Here is a 25,223-nt window from a genome sequence, read left to right as displayed (position 1 = left end):
ATATGATTGATCTAGAATATGTATGCGAGAAGTGATACAAGATTATATCAGCAAGTGCTCTCGTTTCCTCGATTCAGTGTTGATGACTACAGTATAATTTTCTCTATTCCATCCTCTCTATGTAGACCATGTTGAATCTCTCCCGCCAGTCTATCCGTATTACTTTTACATCCGTCCACCAACGCCTTCCCTACTACCGCACGTTCTGACACCTCATTCTACCCTCTAGACCTGCATTAATCCTGCATAACACTCCACCCCTCACCCCTTCCTCTCCCCCCAAACCCCCGCCCACCCCTAACAACACGCCCATGCCCCCTCTCTCCCAACATCTTCCCCTGCGGCGCCTCAACCTTTCCAAACTGCTCCGCCTTCTCCTGTGCCTCCGCCGACAACGTCGGTTCATTACTCTTCGCCTCCTTCTCCTCGTTCCCTCCACTAGCGCCCTCCCCATCCTTAGCAGGCCACTTCTTCGCAAAATCCTGCGCTCCACCCCCAACAGCCCTCATCTCTTCATCCACCACCCCATCCTCTCTCGCCGCATACTTGCCCACAATCTGCAGTAAGTCTTTTTCTCCCTGCGCCTCCCTCTGCCTCTTCCACGTGTCATACTCATCCCACCACCACCCGTGCGTCACCCCGTCTTTACCCAAATATCCCGCTTTACCGTCTTCGTCCAGCCGCGCCACCCACGGCTTATCCACAATGTAGTGCAGCACAGCGACCTGATCGTCGCGCCAAATATTCTCATGCCAGTACCGCCACGTCTTCAGCGCATTCGTCTTCCAGCTCAAACTGCTCCAGCGCCCGTCGAAAGCTTCGTTGAGGAAATCCTGGTCGGGGAATTTCATAGCGCGTAACTTTGTATTGCCCAGTTCCTCGAACTTGGCCAGTACGAAAGAAGACAGTTCCTTGCTAGGCCGGTAGAGAAAAGTGCCAGAGTTGAAGTTCGATAATGTGTATGGTTCCGGCTTAACCTCTGCTAGCTGATCCGGTGCGGTGAGTTTGGCAATAGCGCAATTCACTGGGTTCCATTCCGCGGGGGCCCAGGAATCGTGGTCGAGGTTGCAGACGCAGGTGTGTACGGCCATTGTACGCATGCCATCTCCTCCCTTCAAATACTCGTCATTCTCTTTGTTGAAGATCAAGGGCGAAGGGTTGGAGAAGATCATCATATCAGCGTCTAACCAACAAATCCTCTCAAACCCCCCTCCGGGCATATCCCACAAATCGAACACACGTAGTTTCGTCCATGTATCGATGAAGCGCTCGGCGACCATGCCGTGTTCGGTTCCATCTTCTGGCAGGCGGAGGTGTTCCACGGGGTGCAGGATTATGTTTGAGTAAGCGGCTTCGGCTTTGAAGGCGTTGATGCAGGTTTCTGGTAAGGTCTCCGGGGTGTAGGTTATTATGAGCGGGGTGGAGGGGGAGTGTTTGTGCAGGGTGTAGGCGAGGAGGATTGCGCCGGCTAGGTAGCTGGGGCGGGTGAGGAGGGTTACGTAGGCGTTTTTGCCTTGATTGGCATTTTGTTGGTCTGCCATTGTGAGTACCGGGGAGTTCTGCGACTCGGAGCTTTTGTTGGTATTGGTGGTTCAGGGGGATACCGGCAGGGATATTGAAAGGTACATGTGGTTGAGAGGTGTTCACAGGTCCCACTATGGCTCTGACGTCACGACTCAACAATCCGAGGCCGGAAGGCACAACGCGTGTTATCGGAATGAGGATATACACAATCCGATGCGGGGTGAGAAAGGGGAAAAGATAGTGTTACAGGTTCAAATTACGGGTATCTCAAGAATCCTTCGTCGCGACGGCCACTCCCACATGCACCAATCGTACAATCCCCTAAAACTGCTTCCCATCCTCTTTCGCCAGCGCCTTGCCCCAGGCACTCTCGAACGGATCGTCTGACTTGATCTCTTGTACATCCTGTAAAGCTGCAACCTCAGGAACAACACTCGGCGCTGTTAGCTCGACAGGAGCAGGAGCAGATTGACTCAACACAGCAGCAGCCTCTGGGCTTTCGTACTCGAAGTTGCTAGAGTAGACGACAGCAGCGAACGCCTCAAGACCACCAACAGCTTCGATAGCAGCTAGGTACTCATTGTTGGCTCCGGTGCCGATGCTGTGCGCTTGTCTGCAGAATACGGCTAAGCTGTTCGCGACCTTGGCCTTGATGTCGTGTCCAACAATCTCCTGCACACGAGCGTGGTTATCAGAGATGGGCGGGATCTTGTAGGAGAGTTGTGAGATCTTGACATCGACGAGGTGCGAGAAGGCAGCGTCGAGGAGCTGTGTGAGAACATGTGTGAAGGCAGGCGAGTCGATGAGGTCAGAGGTTTCGTCGATAAGGCGGCGGAGAGAGGCTGTTGTTGTGGGTGATGTGGACTCGGAGGACGAGGTCATGCCGGATTCGCGGAGGACGTAGTCTTCCTGGTCTTGCGGTGGGAGGAGGAAGGTGAGCCACTTGCATGTTCTGTGAGGGGTTAGCGGGTGTCATTTGAGATGAGATGGGGGTCCTACCTTCGCTCTTCCTCTGTTGCACCTTCGACCCTCTTGCGCACTTCCAGGGTAAGTTCCGACAGTCTCTCCAAGGTCATCTCTTCTCTTGGGTTCACAAGCCCGAAGACGTCCTTGACTGCGGTCCGTACTTTCTCGATAAGCTCTATGCATCCCTTGTGTAGTAACCACCAGCTCAAGCTAAGGTATCTGCGGTTGGTCTCGAAGTCGTTGCCATATGCTTGCTCGAAGTTGTCATCGTCGTTGTTCTCCAAGTTGATCCTCGCGCCTTCGGTTGTCGACTGCGGCGCGGCTAACGACACGACGGAGGCGAGGTAGTTTCGGCGGCCGAGGAGGTTCAGTTGAATGCGAGTGAGAAGCGTGAGGAGAGAGAGGGTATAGATAAGGGTGAAGGCGCGTGTTATGGCTGGTCGCGTCAGTATTCCATGTCTCAAGGCCAACATGACGGTACTCACAGCTGATCTTCATCTCGCTCCATAGCTGCGCCTTGCTCTTCTTGCTCTTCCTGTCCTCCCTGACCTCTGGGATAGCCTCGGTAGGGCCCGTGCTGCTGTCACCCTCTGTAGCGATTTGGCTGGCATGGATGAAGCTATCCGTTTGGAGACTCGAGCTCCGTGCGTCATCCTCAGTCGTGTCTGCTACACTTGGGGGCGCTGAACTGGCAATCTCGCTGGGTCCGACACTCCGCGATAGGCGCTCTGCCTTTTGTCTCTGCAGCTCTTCCAGCACTTGTTCGACGGGGATGGCATCGAGTATGTTCTCGGTCGCGGTGGGCAGGATGGCGAGGACGGTGAAGGTGCAGTCTTCCTGGTTCTGCTCGAAGCGGCGGCGTAGACTGCATTGTCGTTAGAGCATGTCATGTGATGGACGAGTTGAAAGCGGACTTCTCTTTGGCGATGCGATCATCGCTCATGCGCTGCCTCGCCTCCCCGAGCTTGCCCAGGACATACTGCCCCGCCAGATAACCCGCGCCGAGCACTCCGGCGCCGATGGCAAAGTTTGTGCGGTTGCGCCTGAGCCAGCGACGCGTGCCCTGTATCATGGTGATGGTTGAGAGGGCTATTCAGCCCGCGTACTCGGGGGTGGAGCAGGCGTCGCGTGTGGGGAATGTCGGAACACGACCAGAGATAACGCTGCGTTCCGGCAAGTTACGGGTGCGTCAATGCGGCTATGCGTGGCGTGAGGGTCGTCGTAGTCCAATTAATCGTGTCGCAGTGACGTGTATAGCAGATGTGCGGTCGTGAAAGAGCAGTGCTGGCGTTCAGCTTCCAGCGCATGCGAGGTTGGTGTCCGGTTGCACCAAGCCTTCGTGATTGGGCCGAGGTCCATTGCCCTTTCGGGATAGGAAGCCCTGGCCGCTTTCCCCCAGAATGTTGTCATCACCAAACCGCTTTCAGTAATCCGAGTCCCACACATGCTGCAACAGTTAAGCTGTGCTTCATCATGGGAATTTCCTAATGAATCAATGTGTTTAGCCACTCAGGTCAAGTGTCCAAGAAATAGTTACATTTCGAATTGGATGAATACAGTAGCAATGCATTCCTCTTCTGCCGTGGCTCATTGTAGCCTGTGTTTCGTCCATCACATTCGCAAGCTCCAGCGTCCGCAGCGAATGTATTGACTTGAAAATTCAAAAAAGAAGCAACATGATACATCAAATCATAAGGCGCGTCGTATAATCGTTATCGTTAAAACGTATGATGCGGTGATCAAGCGAGCGTCGTCGCTGTTGGTGTCGTTACTGTTGTCTCGGGAGTATCAGGAGAAGAAGTCGTGCTCGTGATTGGAGACGGTGCCTCGGAGCTGAATGGTGTGGCTGATGCTGGTGTTCTGCAAAGACCGTCAGAAATTGTGCGCAATATTAGGTGTTGTTTCGTTTGCCTGGCCGTGATAAAGAAGAAGCCGGTCTGGACGTTTGCTAGGTATATCTAGCGACATGACAAAGGAGACCGTGAGCGGATGTGGATGGTAACGTCCTACCAAAATGAAGACATAGCGGTCAGCAGCGAGTACGTAACCGGTATACTAGTAGTGCGAAGCCTACTAGTGATACTGGCGATACGACGCTGGACCAAAGCCTAAAGGAGAAGCCGGCTGGCCATACATCATTTGAGAGGAAGAGAGATGGTGAACGGAAAGGGAATGGACGGAGATCGACCGATGCAAGCATCTTCGTTGTCGCGTTAGCTGCTTACTTTTAGTGCATGAACGTACCCGTGTGAAACGAGAATACGAAATCCTCTGCATGGCAGCATTTCCCCCTCTCCCCCTCAGTTCCTGGTAACTAAGGCGGGAGTAGTAAACCTTGGTCAGGCTAACACGATCTCTGCTAGCCGCTCCTGTCCCTTCAGAGGAACGATGGAGCTGGATATGCTGGTCGTCGAGATTCTGTCCGTGGGTTGAGAGCCAGGGAGTAGAAACTGCAGTAGATATAACAAACAAAGGAAGCTTCTTGTATGACAAGAAGCATGCGCAAGATGAAAAGCTGTGTAGAGCACAGACTCTATACGTACAACGGCTCCACGATTCGGTGAGGTACAACCCTGGGGTACTTGGGTCTTCTGGTGGCCACAAGTTCCCAGACTATCGGATGGGGTATCGAGAGCCTTTGAGGCGTGTTCATAAGTAAGGTCGATCGTCATCAAGGCTTGATGAATGGCAGGAGACTCTAGATGCTCGTAGAAGGTCACCTGGGGTTAGCCTCACCAGATAAGTAGTCCATGGATTGGTTCCACGACGGATCAAACATATTCGGTGGATACTGTACCTCTCTTGGAGAGAGGCCTGGAAAGGTTGAGAACGAAGATGGGGCTCCATTCTGATCCAGTGGATTGTTGTAGCCACAATGATTGGCCTGGAATGTCTGTGGCTCAACGAATGAGGTTTGGTTGCTCCATTGATCGTCCTGGCTGGTTTGTGGAGCCTCTGTGTACGGTCCAGTCATGTGGGAAGTTACGTACCCCGACATCCCTGATTGACTGTCCTCCTGCATCCCGTGTACCTCCTGAGTCCATTGCGGGCTGCCAGGTACTGTGTTCGACTGTGTTGTTGGTGTTGTTCGAAGAGGCGTGCGTTGCTGCTGCGAAAGCTCTTGGGTCTGCTGGTGAGTGCGAGCAGGTTCTTCAGCGTTGAAGGCGGTCATCGACTCCGGGAGTGTTGCGTCAAGTCTTGCAACAATGTCTTAGTATCCTGCCCGCGAACGCTGACTCCTATCACAATCTCTTACCTCTGCGAAACGGCCTTTTCCTCCTGCAAGGGTTTTGCCATCGATACTAGCTTTCCGATGACATGGGTACACTACGTCTTGTTAAATCTGCCCTATTATCGCATCAAATCGTCTCATACCTTGCCCTTTTGTCGCTTGCACTTATCACAAGCACCGACCTTTCTCGTAGTCTTGTAAGCAGATCGTTCGGCAGGCGTCATCTTGCGCTTCTTTTTCGGCTGCGTTGCAAATCCGTCCACAATACTGAATACGTGTTGTTGGCCAACCCCGATCTGTGGTATATGGTCATCTAAGTGTACAGGAGAGCGATACGAGCTGCTCCGTGACAGCGAAGGTGAGACGCTTCTTCGATGCGTAAGCGCCGCCAGTTCTTCGACACCTGGCCTAGAAGCATCAAGTGCTGATAGTGCCTGGGTCTCACACGATGTTCCTGTTGTCGACTCTGTTGATTCATGTTGCATCGACTCCAGTTCGAGCCTCAGGAAATCTATGGCGGCCATATGTTTGCGCTGCCGCAAAGTCTTGCACTGTGGGTACTTTTCTTTCAGGAGCTCGTGTAGGGCATCTGAGTCAACTGGCTGAGTAAATTTCATGCCTGCCCATGGCGGACTTGCGTCGCTGGTAGGCTGTGATCGCTTGATGGGTCTCATTCTTGTTCTCAGCTACGTTCAGTATTAGCAGCATGCGGACATAAGAATCTTTGTGTGACCATACTTGGAAGGAGTGATCGTGATTTGAAGGTTGGGGTTATGATTACGGTGGGTTTCAAGAGGAAACCGGGTGTGTAAGTAGCAGGCCGGTGTGGCCAGGGTATGTAGAGTCCAGATCCTCAGGCCATGACAAGGTATGTAGAGGAGATGCGAATAGTCGCACGGTGTCTAAACACAGTCAATTGGTCATTGGCCGGCCATAACGGCGTCCTGAACAGGCCAAAAGAGCCTACTTGCCGGTACCCGTCCGGGTGTATGTATCGCACGGCCCATAGTAGGCTTGATCATAATTCGTGCGGGAATCGGCATCGCAAGACACCCTCACAGTGTAACCTTCGTGGCGCTGAGTAGCGGGCGCAGCACGATGGAGGACTCTCTCGCTTCCAGAATGAGGCGCGCTCTATTGGTCACAAGAGCTTCAGCCTGCTGTCATCTTGGGCGCTCCGACTTCAATGTTGGGCAGCGATGCAGATTCTGTGATCAATAGAGATGATGCCCGCTTCTCAATGGTAGTTGTAGTGCTCGTATACATATAGCGTGATTGATGCGTCGTGATGCGTGCGAATCCCGCGGGAACGCCTTGAAAGTCGGGGACGCGTCATGGCCCCGTGAGCCCTGGTCAGCCTTCCATAGCAATATGGTAATGTAACGTGAGAGCACCGAAAGGACGCGATTGTCGACATCAAGAGTGAGGCATGTAGCTAGTGGCTGTTAGCTGGTGGCATGGAGCATGGAACGATCGGAGGGGCTGACTGGAAGGCATGGAAGGAACGACAGGGGAAGACAACACTAGTGCAAGATAGGCTAGCCTCAAATCGAGCAGCAACACACCAGATGACCCCGGGAAGCCTCTTGCCGTTTACCACCACGCAACGAGCAACCGTCTTTATGATTATTCCTGCGCAGTGCATATCAGCGGTTTGATTCGAGTCATTGTCTGAGTCTTCCACAGTAACAATATCCGCGCGTTGCTCACAGCGAAAGTAGCCACAATGTGCTCCGGACGCTAATCATGGGTCCCCCACGGTCTGAGTGATAGTCAAATCGGTGCAGCAGATTCGCGAGAGCAGAGTACTGGTTGCGAGCTTTACAGAGTATTTGTCGTGTACAAATTAAGCGATTAAGCCCTCTACTAGACGCGTAGACGTGCGTAAAGTTAAATAGTTTATAGTAGGGGAACTTAGAAGAAGCTATGTTTATCTACTAGTGTTAGTAATAGAGTAGTTAATGTAGTATGCAGAATAACATTTAGCAGGCGTTCGCGATAATAAATAAGCTACTTCTAATATAGGCTCTTTTATGCAGGGTTAGACACATGTTAGTAGTTACAGCGCAAGGCGGCTGCGACAAAATGCGCGTTAACTACGATAGAAAACTGTAGCATTAGTAAGAAAGCTACATAATATTATATACCCATGACTGCTTTTGCGTAGCGTTAGTGGCGCTACAGATTAGTTAAAGATCAAGAAGATGAAACCATCAAGCGTAGTGCGAGAGCTTCCTTCGCTTTCCCACTACATGAGCTGCACTGCGCACACTTGACGCGTCATCATAAGCCCGCATATCGTAGGTCGGTAGGTCCCCGTCCGACGAGTAGGTATGCTGACGAAGGAACTCGGGCGGCGTCTCATATACGAGTATCGAATCGTGGCCTTGATCCCCAGCCCATTGTCGTTGATGATAGACCTCAAGGGGCGTCTCGCTTACCAGCACGAAATCATGATCTGGGGGTGGCGGTAGATATTCGAAGTGTTCTTGCTGTGTGTAGTCGTTCGTAACACCGTTCAAGCTCGCTTCGGAACCCTCGTGGTCATCATCTGCATCTTCACGTGAACGATACATACCTGTTCCAGTCGCGCTTGTGACCGAGAGTGATTGACGCTGTCCGTTCTGATCGAATGGGTCACTGTTCTCGTATGATGGAGTCTGCAATTGACTAGCGAACTGGGCTGCTTCAAGGTCTTGCATGATGGACGGCAATGGGGTGTTTGCACGACAGCGCTGGGACGAATGCTTCCGCAGCGTGTCTGTAGGCTGGCGAAGAGCGAAGTAGCGTGAAGTCGTTGCTGAAACCCGACTTCCGCCGACCATGCCAGCAGCGACACTGTTCGCCATAGACTTGGGAATCATCTCGACCAGATCTTGGCTCGTTTCGCGAGGTTCCCAATCTACAATGGAGTCCGTATACATTTCCTCAAGGTCTTCGTGGTAGGAGGAAAACCAATCATGCGCAAGAGCTTCCGACGCTGTCATTCGGTCCTGTTCCTTGAGTATAAGCAAATTCTTGACAAAGTCTTTCGGTCGGTCGCCAACGCCGCCCCATGATGGATGTTGCGGATCGTCCAGGTGACTTAGGTCACAGATTGCTGCAAGACCCATGATCACAGCTTGAGGATTCGTGTGGTACTCCGGGTGTCTGCGATCAGTGAACATTGTGTCTCCGGTAAGTAGTGTAGCTGCAATCGTGCCGATGGACCACATGTCGACGGATCTTGAGTAGCCGTGCTCGGCTGGAATGGCCCTATTGCGCTTGTGAATCTCAGGCGCCATGTACTCCAAGGTACCCACGAGCGAGAACATCCGTTGGTACTTGTCGGCCTTCGCCGGATTTTGGCTGCTCTTCCCTGGGAGAAACCTAGCACTGCCAAAGTCGGTGATGACGACGCGAGCGCTGTCCTCGAGAGACGACATGAGTATGTTATCCGGCTTTAGATCTCGATGTACGATGTCTTGGTCGTGAAGGTACTTGATCCCCTTCACTATCTGGTAGATGATAGTGGCGGTCTGCAGACTGTCTATTTGGCCCTCCTTGTACTCGATAAAGGAGAACAAGTCGCCGCCTGTGACCAGCTCTTCGAAGATGTAGATAGTATTGTTACTCCGAAAGACTTTTTCGATGGTGATGATGTTCGGATGGCTGAGGTCTTTGAGAATATCAAACTCGCGGAAACAGTTGGTAACCCTGGTCGGCAGTTGTTGCTTCACCGACTTCTGATGCTTCACGCGCTTTCCGGTAGGAAGGCGTAAGTTCGATAGCGCCAAGGTGTCATACATGTTGTCTAGTCGAATGATCTTGCACGCGAGTTGTCGCTGTGTCTCTTGATTGATGCCCACAAGGACTTTGCCGTTACCACCTTCGCCGAGCAAGCGACCGGTGAGGAGGTAACGCGAAGCAAACGTCTGTCTCTCTCGCTCCTGGATGCCAGTCAAATTCAGAAGCTCTACCGGCGTACTCGAGCAGTAGATCAGGGTGACGGTTTCTGAGATGCGAAGCTCGTCCCCATCCTCCAGGAGGAATGTACTCTTGGGACCCATCAGGATGCCCGCGTCTTGGGACGCCGTGTACTCCGAGTTGCTCTTCTTGAGGTGAGTGCCGTTTGCAGAGAGATCAGTTGCATAGACGAATGGTGCAATCTTAGCGATTGGGTTTTGTTCGTAAAGAATGCAATGGATGCGAAGATGCTTCCTTGAAATGGTAAGGTCATCGGCCCATGAATAACGACTGTGGTAAAGGTTAGAACAAGATCATATCACAGCGAGGAAGACAGTGCTCTGACCAGAGCTCTGGATCCCTCCCAAGATTGAACTGCTCATTCCCGCACACTTCGATCCTGCCTCCGTGCGTTCCTGCATGCGTTAGTCTGTTGATCATGAATCGAAGCACATCGACTCACCATAAGCACTGTCACCCGCAACCTTAATATGCAGCCATGCCACTGCTTCACCTGCCATCGTACAACACTCCTCCGCCGCCGATAACACTGCCCTGGAATGATGTTGGTGATGACGCGACTGAGGTTTGACATAAGGCAGGTGACGCGGCGCGCGTGAACGCTTGGCGCCTGCCTCAGGGCTGGGCGCTAAGCCGTTCTAGCTAAGCGAGCCCCGCACCCACCTAGGTATTTCGACTCGCTGAGCTCCTACCTTTGTTCTACACTCACGACACTCATCTCGACAGCAATGTAAGTTCTATATCCCAGGCCATGGCGGCGCTGGCGACACTCAATTGACCGCAATGGTTGCTCTTCGAGTGTCCTTGCACCCGCCGGCGACTCTACACTCTCAAGTGCAGCCGCTGACCTCATACCACAGCCCGCCGACAAGATGAGAGCCAAATGGAGGAAGAAGCGCGTTCGCCGTCTCAAGCGCAAGAGAAGAAAGACTAGGGCTCGTTCGTAAGTTCTACCACATCACCACCGCCCGCTTCTTCGCGTCTAACAAACCCCCAGCAAATAAACGTCTCGCCCCTCAATCTCAGCATCACCCACCTCAGTTCTGAACGAAAATGATCACTGAACGAGACGTTTTCTACGCACAACCTTCCGACCGGTTCGCAACTCACTCTACTCCACCGCGCGATTCGGCCCTCAAGCTACGTCATACGGCGGACTGCGGCACGCGAGCTTTCAACTACTACTTCGGGAGATGACAACTGTGCTGGATTGAGGAATGTTATGGAATGCTGGTCAATCGCCTGAATGGCACATTGGGGTTCTCTGGGAGTTTACTTGAACACGATTACGACGGTCACTCTAACACCGGCTCGCTACCTCTTGTGGAGGCTTGCCTTTGACTGACACGTCGCCATGTGGACATGCGATAACGGAATCAAAAATGCTTCACGACAATATTGCCTTCTTTGTGCGTGATCAAACTGATATGACGTGATGCTCCCGATTCCCAATGCGGCGATCCATGATATGATGCAATGTGCGCGACCCAAACTTTAGCCGACAGCTATGTGGACAGACTCCGCCGGCGATACGCACTCCACACGCGTGAGGTTCTAAACTTCGCACTCAAACATGATGGGCTTTCTCATGGGTAAGTTCGATCGCGGAATAATCGCCTAATATGGCTACAGGCCAACGCTGCATCATAAGAACATGCTCTAACGCGGTAGACAAGATTGGCGAGGGTGCTGCCCGTTGCCATGTCATCTCACTCGTCAACTCCTCCATCACATTGTCGTGGAACAGCAGGTCACGGTCCTTCAAGTCCATGTGCGCATACAAGATACCAATATATTCATTCAAGTCCAAGTCCACGGATTTACCAATCCATGTGATCTCATTACTCCTACACCAAGCCAAGAAGATCGAAAGTCGAAGTAACAAAGTCCAGCTAATATCATAAACCCCATCCCCACCTATCCAAAAACCCCATCCAACAAACCCATACCCATTACCCTGTCCCAATCTCCCATAGCTCCCTCCGTCATGCCGACCAACCCAGCCAAGTATCTACTTGCCCATGCACATCAAGCCCAATCTCTCATCTCCCTACCCACCCTCTCGAACTCACCCCCTCGCTTCTTATCCCGCTGCTGATGCACTTCGCGTACAACATGGACGCTCCTTCCGTGACCATGACCTTCATTGTCCATCCTAGCGGAGGGAGGAGAGGAGGAGATGTCTTCGGCCCAGGCGCGGGTGTGGACGCCGGAGGGGAGGGTTGGGGTCGGGGGTTTGGTTGGGTTTGTGTTTGTATCTGCGGTGGGGCCGGTGGCGGAGGAGTCGCCTGGTTTAGCGGCGTTGTTTGAGCTGGCAGAGTTGATCTCAGTGATGTTGCGGTAGGAGAATAGGGGGAGGAGAGGCCCGTTTAGAGAGGGGCGGGTGAAGTAGCGGGAGAAGAATGTGGGGCGGGGAGGTGTTGGGGATGCTGATGGAGAAGGGGGGTGATCGTGCTTCTGCGCAGACATGTCTTGGTCGTTCTTCTGTGAGATCAAGGTATCTTGCGTTGTGACGCTGTGTAAACGAGGGATTGAATCCAGAGCCACGGGGCTGTTGTATGTAGATGCGGTCCAAGTATCGTCCTTGAAATTCGCGCTTGTGGATGTCGACTGTGTAGAGTCAGAAGCACCGAACCACGACATCTTCTTTGCTTTGCTGGAAAAGTATGTAGTCCAACTACGAGGAGCGGAGAAACTGGTCGGTCTCCTACGGTTGGCTGATCCAGGTAGTAGACTAGGCCATATCTTGCCAGCTCCCACGAAGACCAACAGTCCCCTGTAATGAGCATTTGCATCGACTCCCGTGCCGAGGAAGCCGAAGATGATGAACCCCGTGGCGATCTGAACCCACTTCTCGATACTGATCTTACCCAGCCCGGGCTCCCTTGTGATTCTGTTCCATCTCTCAGGATCGTGGACTCTATCCCAAGAGTAATGGTCGTGAAGTCTTCCGGCCATCTGTATGAGGAGTACGATGGTGTAGATCAGATAGAAGGAGATGACGATGAGGCTGACCAGGAACAGGCGGATGAAGCGTGAGGACGTGGTGTTTCGCGCTGCAACAAGGCGGTGGAACTCGCGTCGGTATCGGTAAAGACGCCAGATAAGTAGGGCTGTTGAATGATTAGTAGGGTGATTTGAGGGAGGAAGCAGATAAGACTTACCTGCCCAGTAGGAATCGATCACAATGCCAACGGCTGACCACATGAAACTAATGACCATGCTAGGCCATGAAGCATCGTGGACAGACCAACACCCAGCAATACCAACGATTGCATAGCGGTTGTACTGGGTGACATAGTAAATGCCCATCAGTAACAACGGCACGCCCCAACACCAAAAGACTTCCCAGATCTTCGCTTTGACTTTGCTCTTATGGTTGGTCGACACAGTAATATTGCGTGTATCCATAACGTTGGCGAGCTTGCGTAGTACCAGGGCCAACGAGGCGGTCAATCCCACATAGCTACCGACCTGGAGCCGGATCTGAATGTCGCACAGGACCGCACCGTCCCACCATTCGGTCAGGTTGTCGCGGGGCCAGATGAGTGGGTTGATGCAGTTGAAGAGGTTGTGAAGGACAATCCATAAGATGAGTGACCCGGCTGCGACGTTGGCTTGACGGAAATGCCAGATCATTGGTGCAACGCAGAGGAGGAAGGCTGGAAAGGAGAGGGTGATGAAGAGGATGGCCTGGGTGGAGACGGGTGCGTTCATCTCCTCCATGGTGATGTTGGTGCTGTATTCATACGTCCCCGCGGCATCGCCAGTCCAGTAAGCTTCGTAGGAGTGTGTGTTGGTTGGGTTGGTAGCAGATGTCAATGACATAGCAGTGGATGCCATTAATATAGCAGCAGATGTCATGGACATGGTCGCGGATGTCAAGAGGATGACGATGAGTAATCTTCTTCGATGCTGCAAAGCGGCAGACCTGAATCCAGTTCAGAGATATAGCCGTCGATCAAGTGGAATCCGACCTGTCGATTGTGCTATCTCCAGGATAGTGTCAGGTAGTGTTGATGGGTTTAGATATAGAAAAGATTGTGATTAGAAAGAAAAGCAACTGAAGAAACGAACAGGCGGCAAGCAGCCTCGAGAACCCCATCACTCCCGTCGATACCGAATATATGGAAATCCTCAATAGAACAGATGCGTGTCTCAAGCTTCAATAGGGCTCAATAGGACTTACGTTCACTTGAGTGGTGAAAACGAGTATGCCGCTAGAGTAGCATGTCCTCAGACGCTCTCGCCCAGGTCAATCACAGTCTGTTTGAAACGGGCTGACCCGTCGCAGGGACAGGGCGCTGCCTGGTACCCGTGATATTCGGTTGCGGTGGTATGGTTGTGGTAGTGCAAGTGAGACTTTTGCCCGTCCGCATTTGGGTCTGAATAGAAAAAGAGGACTTCTGAATAGAAAACCGACGAGAAAGAGACGAGACATGTCTGTGATAAGTAGCAGCGCAATCAGAGAGGGAATCATGGGGAGACGAGGTGCTAAGTCCCCGCTGCTGCGGCATGGTTGCAGGTCGGGTTGTACGTGGCGGGTTTAGCCAGATTATCCTACTCACCCGCTTCGAGCATCCAGGAACCGGTATTTACCTGCCCGGTTTGGTGGGCATCTGTTTCATTGTCGGAGTCCGAACGAGTGCGTTGGGACGATGGGGTACTCTACGGCAGATGGCTGCGTCCCAGTGTGAAGCATCGGGGAACAACAAGTGGCGAGATAGTGTATTGATCGAATGGTAGATAGTCCATGAGGCATGTGCGAGCCATTGCAGCGCTTGGTCGTTTCCTCGGTCATGGTGTAGGCTGGGTTACACAGCAGGAGAAGCCTGCACACGTGTGGCATGGTTGCCACGGTCTGAATGGCCGTGAATGCGGGATGCGCACAGGATACCTGTTGGTGTCGAGATGGTGTTCGCAGTGAATCGCTTGCAAACCATGGGAAGCTAGGCCATAGCGCATGTGTGAGGAAGGTCGGAAGGGGTCCCAGCTCTACAATTGACCGCATCGAGACATGACGTAAGACGAACGACTCGCCGAGGCGTCTTCCACTACGGCACACGACCATCGCGTTAGTACGTGTGAGCGTCACCAGAGCCTCAGCAATGCTTCCGCGGCGCCTGCACCCATCGCGATCAGGTGACTCGCATCTCTACCACATTGCGCCTTCCTGAAGCCCCGTCTAGGCATCCATTGGCAGCGACGTCGTCCACGTTGCTTCTTCAATCCCGAGGCCTCAACCGGTACTCGCCATGGACGGTGCGCCGGCCGACAGTCCCAGCATCCACCCTCAACTTCGCCAGAGGATGCTCAACCGCGCCGCCACCTTTGCTGAGGGTGCGCGACCTTCTACTCCCCCTACAGCCGCCCCTCGACGCCGCAGCTCCCTCGTCTCCGACCTCTCCGACTCGCGCTATTCCCTGCGGTCCTCCAGCGACAATCTTCTTAGAGCGGGTGGGAAGAATGACATGGGCCGACATGCATCCTCAGACGAGCCGTCGCGATGGATTGCGCTGCCTGTAGTGGCCGCCGTGGTCCCTGCCATCATTGGATTGACGGTAGAGAACGGCGCAGATGTCGCGACAGACGTGTTGATATTGGTACTGGCGGGATGGTTTCTCCATTGGAGCGTCAAGGTGCCATGGTAAGTTGTAGCAAGCATGGGTGAGAATCACAGCTGACGCGATGCAGGGACTGGTACCACGAGGCACAGCAACGACGATACCTGAACGACGACACGGATGACGCGACCTACGACGACACGATACATGAGGAGGAAGAGGATGCGCCAGAGGTTGCAGAAGAGCAAGCAGGCGAGACGCACGACTCGAAGGTCAACACCGCGGCCGATGCGCCTATCTCGCGAGCGCAGAAGGAGGCTCGTGAAGCCCTGAAGCGGTCCGAGATGCTGGCATTCCTCGGCTGCTTCCTAGGTCCCCTCCTCGGCGCCCTCCTCATGCACACCATCCGAGGCCAGCTCATGCGCGCCGAAGGCATAGTATCCGACGCGAACCTCAGCATCTTTCTCCTCATCGCCGAGATACCCCCCGTAAACCGCCTCATCAAGATGCGAACAGAGCGAATCCTCCATCTGCAGCGCATCGTCCGAGAAGCCCCAAGAGAGCCCGTCCGATCAGCCGACACTCAGCAGCTCTCACAACGAATAGCGGAATTGGAGGGACGACTCGATGGCCCCCCGCCCGCCAACAACAACGAGGTCGACGTAGAGAAACTCAGCGCCGAAGTCCGTCAAACAACCCAACTCCAACTCGACGCCCTGAACCGCGCAGTTAGGCGCTACGAAAAACGTCACATGGCGCAGTCCCTACAGATCGAAGCGCGCTTCCAAGACCTAGAAGCTAGATTGGGAGATACCCTCGCCTTGGCTGCCGCGGCTGCTAGAACCGGTCAGCGACCAGGCGTGATTGCTATGACGCTGAGTTGGATCGCCGGTACTATTAGCAACATGCTGCAGATGACTTGGGACATCGCCATGTATCCCTTCCGCACAGCAGCGGTAGCAGTTTCAGTAGCCAAATCGCTGTTTGTCCGGGATGAGCGGCAGGCGAAACGGAGGGTGAAGGGAGGGCAGGTAAATGGACATACGGGTATGTCGACGAGTCGGATGCAAGCGAAACCTGTGCGGTAGTCTACTCAGTTCTATTAATACTTTAATACCATTCTCACTCCCATCCTATCACCTTGCTATCTGTGCATAAACTGGGTTGTACAGTATGTTATCGCGATGTTCGACATGGTCGTGCTGCGAGGTCATCGCCGATACCGGACGCGATATCAGTCTCCATCGTCGCAACCGCACGACATCCGGAGTCTTCCGAAAGAGTAACCCGAAAATGCAGGTACGAACGTTACTTCGGAGATAATAAATGCCTGTACACCAACCACAGCAGAGCGACTAACATCCTTTCGAAGTTAGCATGGCCGTGTTGTATACCCCGCCCCCACTTTGATACGTGCGAGGGGAGAAACACGAGGGAGTACTGCCGTGGCCGATGGGGGATGTAACGTGGTAATCGCATGCTTACTACTACTACCTCTGTACGCCTCGTTCTGTTTGACTCATCTTCGATTTTCACCTCCTGATTCTACATTTTTTAGACGTTGGTTGTTAAGTGGACGTTTCGCAACGTTCAAGTAACCTGTCGGTAAACAAGAAACAGCAAGGACACAAAGAAAGTGTGATAACCCACAACCATGTATCCAAAGTCAGACGTCACAGTCGACGCCTCGAAGTTCGATCGCAATGGCATCGACAAACAAACCCTCGAGTTCAACGAGAAGTTGATTAAGATCTGGGCGGATGGACCGCGGTGGTACGAGGTATGTCTCCAGTTCCCATCTCGATCCCTCTTCCCAACACCCCTCCAATCCCTCCGTATCCCATCCCCGCCCAATCTTATCCCCTTCAACCCTGTGCTCACGTAAGAATCCACAGGTCGGCGCAGCAGCCTACCGCCAGATGCGCTGGGAAGGCAAAACCCCCTTACCCAAACCCGTGGTTCTACCCGAAGGTTTCAACGGCTCTCTCCCGTCTCGAGATGCCGGAAGGGAGATACCGTATAGGGTGTTTAAGCCGAGTGGAGGGGTGAGCAGGGGGGTTCATATGCATATTCATGGTGGGGGGTGGGTGTTGATGAGTGAGGCTTAGTAAGTTGGTAATTCTGTTTATCTACTGTGAAAGGAGGAGTATGAAGGGTGAATGTAGAGATGGGAAGGGGGGGTTGGAGATGGACATGAGTATTGGTATTTGGGTTGAGGCTGAAGCTAACGAGGAGAATAGCCAAGACCCCTACCTTAAATACATGGCCGACCACTTCGAAGTAACAGTCGTATCAATCGGATACCGCCTCGCACCCGAAGACCCCTGGCCTGCGGGCGCAGAAGACTGCTACGACGCTGCGGAATGGCTGGTCAAGAATGGTCCGGAGGTGTTTGGTGGGGAATTGATGTTTACGGGCGGTGAGGTATGTGTCTTTCCCTTCCCCCCTCGGTCGCCTCTATCCTCCCTTCTCCCTTCTCCTTCCTCATTCTATTACCTCCCTCCCTCCCTCTCCTATCGCACACCTACTCAACCCAAACCTCTCCAACGCCCATACTAACACCCTCCTAGTCCGCAGGCGGCCACCTCGCCTGCCTCGTCGCCTTCCACCTCCTAAAGACCCTCCCCACATTCTCCTTCCGCGGCCTCCTCCTCCACTTCGGCTGCTACGACATGTCCTCCTTCCTCCCCCACGTCCTGCACCACGAATCTCACCTCGTAATCGACTACGACGTGATGAAATCCTACATCGACGCCCTCTTACCCAACACCACGGAAGCCGAGCGCCGCGACCCGTCGATATCACCGTTTTGGCAGGATCTAAGGGGAATGAAGTTGCCGCCGGCGCTGTTTACATGTGGGAGTGAGGATCCGTTGCTGGATGATAGTGTGTTGATGGGGGCGAAGTGGGGGATGTGGGGGGCGGAGAGTGTGGTTAAGATTTATAGGGGGGCGCCGCATGGGTTTATTGGGTTTCCGCCGGGGACTATTAAGGCGGTGCAGGAGGTGTTGGATGATACTGAGGCGTTTGTTAGGGCCAAGATGGGGGTTTAGAGGGGATGGGGGTGAGGTGGGGTGTGTTGAGTTGACGTACCTGGTGGCACCCCCTAGAGAGGTCCTACACCAAGAAGAACTTATGGTAGACATGTTCAAAGGTGTTACAGTACAATAAATCAAATCTCTTAGTCTCCTTAGGACTCCATTTCCATGTATTCTGCACGAATACCTGGCTCGGATCATATATACGGCCGGTGCCAACAAAACGATAGGTCGGGATCCCGTCGATGGATGGAGAAGTCGCACGGAGTATCATCGCCGCCATGAGTTCCCCATACGGACAGTCTTTGTACACATATCCCACTGGTACGATCTGATCACCAACCTCAGGTGATACATTGCTGTAGCCTATGGAGTTTGCCCAAGTACCTTCGTCAAGGAATACGAACAGGTTCACAGTATCCTCTGAGGCTTGATCTTGACGCTTGGAAGATGTCGACGTTGACCCGTACCGCGAATCCCCTCCTCCAGATTGCCTCGCTTCCAACGAAAAGTACTCGATGAGTTTGTGCAAGATATCCTTGTTCCAAGGATTGTCAGGTTCAGACTCGCCTAAACCGGTGTCATAGCCGAGGCGAAGCAAGCTCTTTCGAATTGTCTTGTACAATAAACTTCGAAATTTCATGTGATCGCTCCCCAACATTACGGGAAAGTCGGTAACCATGTTGCAAAGCTGAAGAAGTTGTGACTCATAGAGGACTTCAGAATTGACAGATTTACTTGAAACCTTTGATCTGATGGTATAAGGGTAAGGGACTTGATATCTTCTTTGCTTATCCAGAATCCTGTCCCTGCCAGTCTCTATGCGAATTCCGCTTCCTGTGGCACTGGTCACTCGGCAGTCAAAGTGAAAGTCGTCCTCGTTAACGACAAGGGTCTTTTTCGGTACAACCCGCCAGTCTGGCACCCAAGAAGGCCAATCATCCGGTGGAGATGAGTGCTGACGCAGGAACAAAGCCTCCCACATGCCCCCAGGTGTTGCTTCCCAGCAACTAACCGCAAATGACTTGTATGTTTCAAGTACGTTCAGCGAGTAGTCCATGTTCATGGAGACCACACCCTTTTCCTGCGACGTGGAAGAGGCGACAACATCGGTGACGGACCCGGCTGGTTCAACATTGGCTGCCATACTGACCAGAGCAAACAGCCGATCTCGTGGATCTGTGCATGCATACAACGCAAAGGTCTCTACCAGGCTTAAAATGTCGCTGCCGTCAATGCTGCTTTCATTGAGACTCGACTGTGGCGATCTCATTGGCTGAGTAGCAAAGAGCGAATGGCGAATCCAGAGGCTCCCGATTTTGGCAATAGCATCCAACTTTGCCCTGTCATCAGATTCCAAAGGGGAAGCCTCCTCCTGAATGAAAGATAGCGCGGCAATAAAGCGGGGAAGGGTAATTCCTGTGTCACCACAGATCAGGAGAACTTCCACACTGAAGACGATTTCTTGTACTATCCAGAGTCTGCTGAACCAAGGAAGATTGATAAAACAGCTGACTTCTCTGCAGCCTTCCACCCATATTTCGTGTCTTATCTTTGACTTTCGGGATAGACGCTCGATTATCCGCATGCCTCTTTGCTCAAGCGTAGTGTCTCCGCCCGGATCGAGCCAAGCCATGACTCGTTGAGCACCTCGGAAGATGTCGACCATCAAAGGGATTTGTACTGCCTTTTCCGCATTGTCGCTCTGATTGATACATGCGGCATCTGCCCAGAGGAGTCGATTGCGGTCGTTGTAACGCAGATACCGCAACGCGCGGTCAAGGTTCTTCGTGACGCAGACTTGGGTACCATCGTCGACGTGTAGAGCGAATGTTAGGAGTGGTTCTCCCCATGTGTACGATATGGCTTCGTAACGTCCTTCTAAGTCCTCGAGTGTCGATGCGAGGAATGTGATTTCGAGGGGTGCGTCTTTGGACGAGGCTGGGTGCAGTGCGATCAGCCTGATGTGTTCCGGGCCTTCCAGTGGTTGATACACATGTGTGCTCATGCTGCGCTGAATAGATCCGGTCGTAAAGTGAGGAAAGATTGAACGAAAGTGATGAAATGTATGAAGGGAGATGGATGGTGGATGAGATAGCTGAGCAGGCTGCAACCCGCTCGATGATAAATGGCCTGCATGCTATGAGGCTGAGTGAGGGGAATGGCTGATCCAATCATCGACGCGACTTGCAGTACCAGCCGGCACCGATCGCAAAGACTCTCTCATCGAGGCAATGAGCATTCAGGATATAGGCGCAATCTGCCGTGTTCATGTCTGGACAAAGTAGATGTTGCGAGTACCGATTTTGGCGTTGGCTCAACGGAGTGATCACGAGGTTCTTCCCAGTAGAGTTAGCGACGTTTTTGTCATTCGCTGACAGGGCATTTCGTGTGCGCCGATGCAATGCAGCCTTCGCATATTTTGTGCCATCTCACTGCTGTCGGTGTTGATGGTGTTGTCGGGATGAAAGCACCCTGAACGGAGGCGGATCCCTGACTAGCTCAAACGTCATACACCGCACGGCCTATCTCGCAAGCCCAAGGCGACGCGACAAGAAAACTTCGTGTCGCGCAAGCTCACCATGGCCCAATAGCCCACTACTCGCAACACCAAAAGTCGCCATGGCAGACAACGAGAGCCCCGAGAGGCGGCGGCCGCGCCGGATGAGCGCCATGTACCGCCGTGGCTCCCACTTGAGCGAGTACGTGTGACGGCCAGCTCAGCGTCGGGCGCGACTAATTGACTTTCTCAGGGCAAGCTTCATGGAAGATGTCGAGATGGCGCAAGATGAGGTATTCGAACTCGGCCCCATGCCTCCTTCCCGTCCTGCCTACAATCCCCGTGGAAGGAAGCCTGGCCAGCAGCTGACGCCCACAATCCAGGTCTTCTCCGGCCCCATGAGCGAGAGCGTCCCCACGAGCGTCTCTGGATTCCGCCACCGCCGGTCACGCGCCGATTCGAGTGCGAGTTTGACGAGTTTCGCGTTCTACGATGAAGAGCAGGATTCACAGGGTGAGGACGAGGATAGCGCGATTTTGGAGGACGGAGAGAGCACGTACAACAATGGCTATACCGTGTCGGAGTTGGAGGACCTCGAGGCGGGGATATCGTCGGAAACTTCGCATTCACCGTCGCCATCGCGGCGGAAGTCAAGTGGCAGCAGGAAGTCATCCGAGCGGCCGCTGTTGCGCAGGCACTCCTCCACAGGCAGCGCAGGCTCAGGTATCGACTGGAGAGGGCGCAGATCCAACCAGAAGATCTACATTATGACCGAGGACCTCACCATTGTTATCGCCGGCTTCAGAACATCGCCCATTGGCTACGCGCTCTATGCGCTACTCTGCTTCGCGACGCTGGGTCTCGGCTGGCTCTTGTTCAGATGGTTACCACGATGGAGGGTCGCGATAACGGGAAAGAGCTCACCACTGAAGGAGTGCGACTGGATAGTCACGGAGAATCAGTGGGGCGAGTTTGCGGTGCAGCATGTCAGCAAGCAAACCTACGGCCGGTCGCTTTCGACTGTGTTTGGCGACCCTGAAAAGGGACGGCCACGGGAATGGGATGAGGAAGACGATCCGCTCATCGGCGAGCTTAGGTGCCTCGATTACCGCTACATTCGCTTCGTATACCACCCTATCAAGGACAAGTTCGTCCTCGCAAACACTTGGACAGATCCCACCTGGACCGAAGTCTCTGCCCTCCGCGAGGGTCTTGACAACGATGAGCGCGACTACCGCGAGCTTGTCTTTGGAAAGAACGTCATCGATATCGCCGAGAAGACTATCGGTCAGCTCCTAGTCGATGAGGTCTTCCATCCTTTCTACGTCTTCCAGATCGCCAGTCTGATCCTTTGGTCCATGGACGAGTACTACTACTATGCCTGCGCCATCTTCATCATCTCGGCCGTCAGTATCGTCACCACACTCATCGAGACAAAGGCGTCCATGAAGAGACTGCGCGAAGTGTCAAAGTTCGAATGCGAAGTTCGTGTACTACGCAGCGGCTTCTGGACCCACATCGACTCTGCAGAGCTTGTACCGGGAGATGTCTACGAAGTCACCGACCCTTCTCTTGCGCTGTTCCCCTGCGACAGTCTGTTGCTGTCTGGAGACTGCATCGTCAATGAGAGTATGCTGACTGGCGAGTCGATCCCTGTTTCCAAGGTCCCCATGTCGAACCACGCTCTAGACCTCCTAGACCTCAGCGCATCGGCTGTCCATCCTGAAGTTGCACGACATATGCTGTTTAGTGGAACCAAGATCATTCGCGCTCGCAGACCACATGAAGATCACGTCGATGACGAAGCTGCTGCATTGGCCATGGTCGTCCGCACTGGTTTCAACACCACCAAGGGCGCGTTGGTCCGCTCGATGCTCTTCCCCAAGCCCTCAGGGTTCAAGTTCTACCGCGACTCTTTCCGGTACATCTCCGTCATGGCATTCATTGCTATGATCGGCTTCGTCGCATCTTTCATCAACTTTGTGCATCTAGGCCTTGCATGGCATCTGATTGTCGTACGAGCTCTCGATCTGATCACCATTGTCGTTCCTCCTGCTCTCCCAGCCACACTCACCATCGGTACCAGCTTCGCCCTATCGCGCTTAAAGCAGAAGCAGATCTTCTGCATCAGTCCACAGCGAGTCAACGTTGGTGGCAAGCTAGATGTCGTCTGCTTTGACAAGACTGGAACTCTTACCGAGGAAGGTCTCGATGTTCTTGGAGTCCGCGTAGTGGAGCGACCAAGGAACAGGTTCAGTGAGCTGCTTCCAGATGCCTACGACATCCTCCCTGCGTCGCAGCACGACCGCGACCCCACTGTCGAATACCTCGCACACAAGACGATTCTATACACCATGGCAACCTGTCACTCACTGCGCAAGATCGATGATGAGCTAGTAGGTGACCCGCTCGATGTCAAGATGTTCGACTTTACCGGCTGGAGCTACGAAGAAGGAGAGCAGAAAGCCGGCAACGCTGGTGACGACGACCCCGAGCAGAAGCTTTCGCCATCTGTCGCACGGCCACCACCAGGCCGAGAATATGACGTCGACGATGTTGAAGATGAAGCCAACAGGAAGCAAGTCGAACTTGGCGTCCTCAAGGCTTTCGAATTCGTCTCACAGCTACGAAGGGCTAGTGTCATTGTTCGCCAATTTGGTTCAAAGAGCGGACAAGTATACGTCAAGGGTGCACCCGAAGTCATGAAAGAGATCTGCAGGCCTGACAGCTTCCCTACCGACTACGAGGAGCTTCTAGCCTTCTACACTCATCGTGGATTCCGTGTCATCGCTTGCGCTACGAAGTCAATCCCCAAGCTCAACTGGCTCAAGACCCAAAAAATGAAGCGTGAGGAAGCAGAGAGCGATCTGGACTTTGTTGGTTTCATCATCTTCGAGAACAAGCTCAAGGACAGCACCGCCCCTGTTATCGAAGAGCTCGAACGCGCAAACATCCGCAAGGTCATGTGCACTGGTGACAACATTCTCACTGCCATCAGTGTGGCTCGCGAGTGTGGTCTCATCAACAAGACTGCCCATTGCTTCGTACCTCATTTCGAAGAGGGTGACTCTCGGACGGCATTGTCGAAGCTCAGCTGGGAAAGTGTAGACGACCCCGTCTTCAAGCTTGACGATAACACCCTCAAGCCCCTGCCACCGCCACCCGAAGCCGACGTATCCCTCCCCTACGACATCTCCAACCTCCGCAACTACAGCTTGGCTGTCAGCGGCGACGTATTCCGCTGGATCGTCGACTTCGCCTCCGAATCCGTCCTTCGCGAGATGCTCGTCTGCGGTCAAGTCTTCGCCCGCATGTCCCCCGACGAAAAGCACGAACTCGTCGAAAAGCTTCAATCCATCGACTACTGCGTCGGCTTCTGCGGTGACGGCGCCAATGACTGCGGTGCCCTCAAAGCGGCCGACGTGGGTATCTCCCTCTCTGAAGCTGAGGCCTCGGTCGCCGCGCCCTTCACATCCCGCCAATTCGATATCTCCTGCGTCCCGCAAGTCATCAAAGAAGGTCGCGCCGCCCTCGTCACGAGCTTCAGCTGTTTCAAATACATGTCGCTCTACAGCGCCATCCAATTCTGCTCTGTGTCCTTCCTCTACGCCAGCGCGAGCAACCTCGGCGACTTCCAATTCCTCTTCATCGACCTGCTGCTCATCCTGCCCATCGCCATCTTCATGGGCTGGTCCGGCGCCTACCCGATCCTCAGCCGCAAACGTCCGACTGCCAACCTCGTATCACGAAAGGTGCTCACGCCGCTACTGGGCCAAATGGTCCTATGTATCCTCGTCCAATTCATCGCATTTCACTACGTCCAGAAACAGGAATGGTACATGCCCCCCGTCCTGGACCCCAACCACAGCAACAGCTTAAACAGCCAAAACACAGCCTTGTTCCTAACAAGTTGCTTCCAATACATCTTCTCCGCCGTCGTCCTCAGCGTCGGGAAACCTTACCGCGAACCCATGGGTCGTAATCTGCCCTTCATCACCACCATCTTCGTTACCCTCGCTATCACACTGTATATGCTGTTTGACCCCGCCGCGTGGGTTATGTCGGCTATGGAGTTGACGTTTTTGGATACCCCGTTCAAGGTTTTCATCTTAGCGCTGGGGCTGGGCAACTTTGCGGCGGCGTATGTGGGGGAGAATATGCTGTTCCCGGGGCTGAGCAAGTGGATTGGGGTTGCGAAGGTTAGGTTTGGGGGGAGCGGTATGCAGAAGAAGAGGAAGGAGTATAAGGTTATTGCTGAGGGGATGAGGATGTGAGGCAGTTTGGGTTCTGTGGGGGTGGGGGTGGAGATGAGGTGGGAGGGTTTGGGGTAGGGGTGTATATATATCAGGACTGGGGTTTGGATAGACAAGAAGAACATTATGGGATTTTGACGAGGGGTGTTTTTGACTTGACCGAAATGTAGGTATTCTTAC

At 53.4% G+C, this 25,223-nt stretch overlaps 7 protein-coding genes across 7 annotated transcripts; 3 read left to right on the top strand and 4 right to left on the bottom strand.

Annotated features, from left to right (window-relative positions):
* Positions 1–236: 236 nt before the first annotated feature.
* On the bottom strand, positions 237–1,541 carry J4E85_005781 (uncharacterized protein; the record flags this gene model as incomplete). The annotated part of the gene is made up of 1 exon (XM_051470023.1): positions 237–1,541. The coding sequence occupies one exon, from the start codon at positions 1,539–1,541 to the stop codon at positions 237–239; it is 1,305 nt and encodes a 434-aa protein (XP_051326854.1).
* Positions 1,542–1,845: 304 nt separating this feature from the next.
* On the bottom strand, positions 1,846–3,562 carry J4E85_005780 (uncharacterized protein; the record flags this gene model as incomplete). Its single annotated transcript, XM_051470022.1, has 4 exons — positions 1,846–2,476; positions 2,524–2,926; positions 2,976–3,355; positions 3,405–3,562. The coding sequence occupies 4 exons, from the start codon at positions 3,560–3,562 to the stop codon at positions 1,846–1,848; spliced, it is 1,572 nt and encodes a 523-aa protein (XP_051326853.1).
* Positions 3,563–7,935: 4,373 nt separating this feature from the next.
* On the bottom strand, positions 7,936–9,771 carry J4E85_005779 (uncharacterized protein; the record flags this gene model as incomplete). Its single annotated transcript, XM_051470021.1, has 1 exon — positions 7,936–9,771. One exon carries the CDS (start codon positions 9,769–9,771, stop codon positions 7,936–7,938), a length of 1,836 nt encoding a protein of 611 aa, XP_051326852.1.
* A 1,945-nt stretch (positions 9,772–11,716) lies between these two features.
* Positions 11,717–13,558, bottom strand: J4E85_005778 (uncharacterized protein; the record flags this gene model as incomplete). Its single annotated transcript, XM_051470020.1, has 2 exons — positions 11,717–12,801; positions 12,853–13,558. 2 exons carry the CDS (start codon positions 13,556–13,558, stop codon positions 11,717–11,719), a joined length of 1,791 nt encoding a protein of 596 aa, XP_051326851.1.
* Positions 13,559–14,943: 1,385 nt separating this feature from the next.
* J4E85_005777 (uncharacterized protein) lies at positions 14,944–16,340 on the top strand (the record flags this gene model as incomplete). Its single annotated transcript, XM_051470019.1, has 2 exons — positions 14,944–15,335; positions 15,383–16,340. 2 exons carry the CDS (start codon positions 14,944–14,946, stop codon positions 16,338–16,340), a joined length of 1,350 nt encoding a protein of 449 aa, XP_051326850.1.
* A 566-nt stretch (positions 16,341–16,906) lies between these two features.
* J4E85_005776 (uncharacterized protein) lies at positions 16,907–18,305 on the top strand (the record flags this gene model as incomplete). The annotated part of the gene is made up of 3 exons (XM_051470018.1): positions 16,907–17,133; positions 17,493–17,676; positions 17,823–18,305. 3 exons carry the CDS (start codon positions 16,907–16,909, stop codon positions 18,303–18,305), a joined length of 894 nt encoding a protein of 297 aa, XP_051326849.1.
* Positions 18,306–20,912: 2,607 nt separating this feature from the next.
* J4E85_005775 (uncharacterized protein) lies at positions 20,913–25,064 on the top strand (the record flags this gene model as incomplete). The annotated part of the gene is made up of 2 exons (XM_051470017.1): positions 20,913–20,992; positions 21,044–25,064. 2 exons carry the CDS (start codon positions 20,913–20,915, stop codon positions 25,062–25,064), a joined length of 4,101 nt encoding a protein of 1,366 aa, XP_051326848.1.
* Between the last annotated feature and the right edge of the window lie 159 nt (positions 25,065–25,223).

Source organism: Alternaria conjuncta (assembly GCF_024043145.1).
Source record: "Alternaria conjuncta strain BMP 0040 chromosome Unknown scaffold_7, whole genome shotgun sequence".
Classification (NCBI taxonomy): Eukaryota; Fungi; Ascomycota; class Dothideomycetes; order Pleosporales; family Pleosporaceae; genus Alternaria; species Alternaria conjuncta.
The sequence above is the reverse complement of the archived record's forward strand: the minus strand, read 5'-3'. Positions and strand labels throughout refer to the sequence as shown.